Below are 6,000 nucleotides of genomic sequence, written 5' to 3'. Positions count from 1 at the left end.
ATCCATAGCCAACTGGAAAACTGTTTTCATCAAATGAGAAATTTTCCACAAAATGTTTTGTTTAAATATTCAACTATTTTAACTCATGATCTGACTTTTCTATTCACAATAGGTAAACTGCATATTACCTCTGTCACCTTAAGTGATTGCAAAGCTTCTCTGTAGCAGAACTGTTTGTCAGTACTATATTAAGAACAGTAGTGAAGTACTCAGTAATTCTGTTAACTTTTAATTAAGAAACTGAACACTACTTTTTTTTTTGTTTGTTTGCTTCTGTACACTTCTGGTATAGGTGCTTTCACACAGCTGGATATAATAATAATTTATTAATAAATAGGTGAAACACTGCATTATTTGAGTAATTTTAAGTGTAGCCAGTTTAATTTGAAATAATAATAGTGTTTTTCCGTATGTATACTGCCTTTTCACGCTGAACATATACTGATAGCCGCAAGAGTCCTACAATATTAAATCCACACTGAACTTGGATAAATAAAAGATGTAAGCTCTGTAGCCATCTGGTAGGCACATACCCCAATCAGTAAAACAATTCTCTGTTTTCAGGTCTATTAAAATTAATACAAGTTAGGACCTTTAGCATGTAACAGGATAGGGATCCAAATTTCCAGACAAAACACTTGGTTAGTAGTGGGAGGCTATCTCTTTTATAGTGCTTGACCAGAGAAAGTATCTCTTCTACATTGTAAAACAGTGGAAGAGACACAGGCAATTAGCACAAGCAAAACATTTTCACTTGATAAGTCACTCTACACTGTTTTTTTCTGCCCTGTCAGCAGTGTCTGAAAACAAAGGAGACACAGCAGCCCCAGGAGACAGCTTGTCTGCCCAACCATTTTTCTGGGGATCTCTTAATTTGTATTAGAAAACACATAGCAAAGCTTCTAGGTGTCAAAATTTAATATGCCACATAGCATGCTGCAGCCATTGACACCATGGGACATGTGAAAGTCTATACCAAATCTGTGTCTTTAGGGAACATACTCTATACCTTGTCTCCACCTCCCTGGTTATCACAACAACCCCTTGAATAGGCAATAAGACCTGGTCTTGTCTCAAGTGATTTGATAAGCAGTTGATAACCACAGTTCATTAAACTCTTGGGATATATAAGCCACAAGGTTTCAACATACCCTGGAGCTTAGAGGCTTGACAGCTGCCTGCTCAGCAGCCCAGGAGTCACTGGAAGATGTTCTTGACTGCAAAAATACTTGTTTTTACTGTGAATGGTTTACTCAGAGTGGCAATGGGCTTTGACATTGGATTATCCACGAAATGCGTGGTGATACCCAAGGAGATGGGCATGTGCCACAAGATTGGATACTCTGAAATGAGGCTTCCCAACCTGATGGGACACACCAGCATGGCCGAGGTTATCCTAAAATCCACCACCTGGCAGCACCTTGCACACACGGACTGTCACCCTCACGTGAGGACATTCCTGTGCTCCCTGTTCGCACCCATCTGTTTAGATACGTAAGTACCACAGCACAGTACAGAACTGCAGCTTTTATTTGCCAGAAAGGGGATCAAATGAAATGAATGTTTATCATAATCCAAAGGCACTCTCCACTTTTTCTAAAGTAATTCTAACTTTTCTGTACTTATCAGAAAGACAAGTACTGAAAGCATGTTCTACTTCCACTTCAGTTTGCCTTTGGAAAATGAATGTTGTCGTCAAGGGATATCATGTTTTATTCTGTTATAGTTGAAACTTTATTCTTGTTAATTTAGGGTTGAAGCACCTATTGTGAATAGAATCAGCCTCACGCTGACACTTTGCCCAGGTTGTAATAAAAAGAACTTTAAAAACTGTGACTTAATCCTGTAAGCTCAGTGAAGTCCATATTACAAACCACTCACATAGTTTGCACAGTTGCCATTTCTTGAACTATAGTATTATTGAAAGATGCTAAATATCAGTGCAGATGTTGCACTTTGCACAAAAAACACTGTTGAAATAGTTTCTGTTATCACTGAGCGAGTTTAAGTGATTCAGCCTAGTATTTCCTCTGGCCACAGGTTCATTCATCCTTGTAGGAGTATGTGTGTTGCCGTCCGTGACAGCTGTGCCCCTGTGCTTGCCTGCCATGGACACCTCTGGCCTGGCAGTCTGGACTGCGATCGATTCCCTGCAGATGAGGACATGTGCCTGGCATCTCTCACAAAGGAATACAAATACTCACACAAAGGTAGCTGGAAAATGGTGGAGGAGAGCGTGGTGCTCTTCTGTGTTCCTGGGAATCATGTACATACAAGGAACACTGTTCCCAGGCAGTCTGTGATTTTATAAGTGGTCATGTCTATCTGTACGGTTCATGCAGATGGCAGGGGAAAGTGCTAGTACTTGTAGCATGAGCTGCAGCAGAGCTCAGATCGGGTAAATCAGCATCACTTCAAAAAAAGAAAGTGTAGATAGTCTATGCTCAGATAGTGGAGGAAGGCAGTTATCACCCTGCACTCCAATGGGCAGTATCATACCCATGGCAGCACACTGATTTATTCTGAAGTCTATAGAGACTTAGCAATGGCTCTTATCACAAATAATTTTACATATACAATAAACTGATTCTCAGATCATCTCAGAAAAGTTGGAATGATTTATTATCTGATTTTTAATATTTTTTTCAGGGGAACCGGAGATACCATGATAACAGCGTTCAACTATTCAGATACTCAGGCTTGTTAACTTCTATGGAAAAGAATAGGATTCAGTTGCTACTAGCACACCCAAATTCATGTGTTCACAATCCTAATGTAGCTGCATCCAGAATCAGACAAAATCAGCCACCTAACCCCTTTCCCACCCACTGTAGCAGTATTAAAAATAATACTGTATTTGTTACTGTATTTGATGTTGATAATTGAAATTGTCAGTTCAAACAAGACTGAATGCACACGGAAAATGAAACTTTTTCATCCCTTGCCAAGTTTTCAGAGGAGTGTGTAGACTTTCTGTGTTATCACTGACCAGTTGTGTATTTTCTCTGTCATCCCTGTGGTTAAACAGTAGGCTCTCAGGCTTTGACAGCAGAAAATTAAACCAAAAGTTTTTAAAACATAACCATGACTTTATCATTTCTCAGCAGTCCTACCAAAGCCTGCCTGCCAGACCTGCCCAGCAGTGGAGGAATTCTTTACACACAAAAGAGTTCTTGAAGTTTTCTGTGACAGTAACTTTGGTAAGTCCTTGCTAATATGGCTGCTATTAAAGAGAATAACAGCTCTCCTTCTAAAATGCTTTGAAATTAGGATTACAATAATGACAGTTTCTGCTGTAATTTCAAAGGATTAAGAGTTTGGCTTTTAACTTTGAATTGTTTTTCAGAATATGTTCTTTCAAATCATAATATAAGGAGGATTTATTTTGCATGAAAGATTCATCAATGATCTAGTTTACAACTAAACAGCTCTTCTGTTCTTGTTTAGTTGGCTACACTGTAGAAAAACATGCTTTATGGAAAATATTTCTGGCAAAAGCTGCCAAATAAGCAGGTTTGCCTTTTATTAGTGGTTAAACCAAAACTAAAGCTTTGGTATTTCACTAGTGAACAGTATGTCGTTGATATTTGTGTGTATGAGTTTTTCATAACACAAAGCTCACTGAGGAGACTCAGAAAATCAAATCAGTAAAAGAAATTCTTACTGGTGATACAAAACCAACACCAACAGCTTTCAATATCTAATTACCCAGAAAGCCTGACATACAAGGTGATGGTAAAAATAAATTACTCACTTCTGTGAAAATATTTTTGCTAGTTGCCTAATTCAACATAAAAGATCTTTACTGCACACCTTTAGTTTTAAACATTTTAAAATGTATACCGCTGCTAGAGAAGTCCTTGCCATACTCTATCAGCATAAATTATGACAGTATTTTTAAGGAATCATCCTGCTTTCATTGGTAGTGTTTCTTTTGGCATGCAAACAAATGGAGTGACTCACGTGTTTCCTTTTTTTCCTTAGCAGTGAAAGTAAAGCTGTCCAAGAAGAGAACAGTATTTGGCGACCAAGAGTATAACATTGAATGCCAAGTGGAATTCATTACCCAGGGCTCACTCTTGCCTTATGAAACTCAGAATATGATACAGCAGTGGCTGCTTATCAATGAAAACTGTACACAGAGGATGACTCCAACCCATCGTCCCATGGTGTATCTCCTTGTGGGGAATATTGAAGAGGGCATCATTTTAGTAAAACAGGTTTATCGATGGCAGAGGAGGGACTCCCAGCTGACTTTGGCCACTCAGAAATGGAGATACCATAAATGCCTGTAAATACTTATCACATTATTTGTAAAAAGATGATTATGCTTCTCATAACAAACTTATCTTGTAAATAGGAATGTATTATAAGTGGAATGTAAAGTCTTAATGTCTTTTAAAATGGTATTATAAGTTGAACTTAAAGCCCAGTGTTATCAGGCCTCCTTTCTGTAGTGTTACAGCTAATCACATGAAGTTTGAACTTAGCCAATCATGTATAAATGTTTATCGCAAAAAAAATTTTTACTATGCGCAAAACCTAGCATAAAACAGTTGTAATCCAGCTGACTATCTTAAATATATATTTCTATACCATCTGTTCTGCCATTTTCTCCAGTTACCTAAATTTTCCCTTGCTTAATGTTTCATTAATCCGCATCATTTTCTCCCATTATTTTGAAGTAAGGCAGCCCTCTGCTGGTCGCTTTTGCCAGAATCAAAGTAAAATAAATAGGAATAAGTAACCAAACACGATGTAGCTGGCCCCAGCCACAAGAAGATTTGATCATCGTGTGTCATTTTACAATGACAGAGCTGATAGTGCTCCACTGGAATCACAGTCAGGTACCTGTTACCTGAAGGTCCTTTTCGTTTTCAGACACATTACAAAAGCCAACGTATAAACTTTACCAGTTGTCTAAGTGGTCTGCAGGGAACTAATAGAGTAATAATATTCAATAAATGAGAAATATTACAGGTGCCACATGATTAGCATCCTTATTGTCAGTGCAGTACACTTATACTAAAGACTGCATGAAGATGGCCAGACCTTGACTTTATTTTAGTTTTATAAATGTGTATAATAGACACAAAACCAGGTAATTGATAATACTCAAATTAGAAGCTGTTTCAGCAATACAGTGTCTATTATGGTAATATTTTCTTGAAACAAATATGGCAATGTTTATGGTCAGTAGCTTTCTAAAAGTCCCATCTGTACTGATCTGGGGTCCTGCTATGTCCTCTGTAAGTGCAGATTTGTATGCATGCTCCTGAAGGCACTTGCTCCATCACTTTCTACCATGAACTGTAAGACTAGAAGAAAGCGAGGGGAAAAAAAAGTTGACACAGTCTATGTTCAGTTTATACTGTATAATGAAGTCACTGCTTAGCAAAAAGTGGGTTGTTCCAAAGCACAGTTCATTTGATCCTGCTGCGTCTGGCCTGGTCCCTGCAGGAAAAGTGGTAAATATTTAAAGGCAGCTGGCTGCTAGGCACATGCCGGCTGTTGCTGAAGGGCCTTCCCGAGGCTCCTCCTCAGCAGCCCCCTGGGCTGTGAAGCCTCCCCCGACTGACAGGCTGAGATAATCAGGCTTGTTCAGCTTGGAGAAGGCCCCAGGGACACCTTAGAGCAGCCTCAGTGTCTAAAGGGGGCCTACAAGAAACCTGGAGAGGGACTTTTTACAAGGGCATGTAGTGACAGGACAAGGGGGAATGGCTTTAAACTGAAAGAGGGGAGATTTAGGCTAGACATTAGGAAGAAATTCTTCACTATGAGGGTGCTGAGGCACTGGCACAGGTTGCCCAGAGAAGCTGTGGCTGCCCCATCCCTGGCAGTGTTCAAGGGCAGGTAGGACAGGGCTTGCAGCGACCTGGTCCTAGTGGGAGGTCTCCCTGCCCATGGCAGAGGATTGGAACTGGATGATCTTAGGGTCCTTTGCAACCAAACCATTCTGTGATGACCTGCTCAGAACTGGCAGGAGAAGCATTGGCACCT

At 39.6% G+C, this 6,000-nt stretch overlaps 1 protein-coding gene across 1 annotated transcript; it reads left to right on the top strand.

The window, feature by feature from the left end:
- The first annotated feature begins 1,152 nt into the window (after positions 1–1,152).
- Positions 1,153–4,479, top strand: LOC133276368 (secreted frizzled-related protein 2-like). The gene is made up of 4 exons (XM_061467085.1): positions 1,153–1,494; positions 2,041–2,210; positions 3,108–3,200; positions 3,985–4,479. The coding sequence occupies exons 1-4, from the start codon at positions 1,208–1,210 to the stop codon at positions 4,293–4,295; spliced, it is 861 nt and encodes a 286-aa protein (XP_061323069.1). The 5' UTR covers positions 1,153–1,207; the 3' UTR covers positions 4,296–4,479.
- Positions 4,480–6,000: the final 1,521 nt, after the last annotated feature.

Source organism: Pezoporus flaviventris, unplaced genomic scaffold (genome assembly GCF_033815535.1).
Source record: "Pezoporus flaviventris isolate CSIRO_AGI_PZ_B2104156 unplaced genomic scaffold, CSIRO_AGI_Pfla_v1 ptg000045l, whole genome shotgun sequence".
NCBI classification, from domain to species: Eukaryota; Metazoa; Chordata; class Aves; order Psittaciformes; family Psittacidae; genus Pezoporus; species Pezoporus flaviventris.
This window is presented reverse-complemented; position numbering and strand designations above follow the sequence as displayed.

Bases quoted from the DNA above. Each gene is read 5' to 3' on its own strand.
- LOC133276368 (XM_061467085.1), top strand. From the start codon at position 1,208: ATGTTCTTGACTGCAAAAATACTTGTTTTTACTGTGAATGGTTTACTC. The intron at 1,495-2,040 runs GTAAGTACCACA...CTCTGGCCACAG, and splicing joins GCACCCATCTGTTTAGATAC to GTTCATTCATCCTTGTAGGA. The intron at 2,211-3,107 runs GTAGCTGGAAAA...ATTTCTCAGCAG, and splicing joins ATACAAATACTCACACAAAG to TCCTACCAAAGCCTGCCTGC.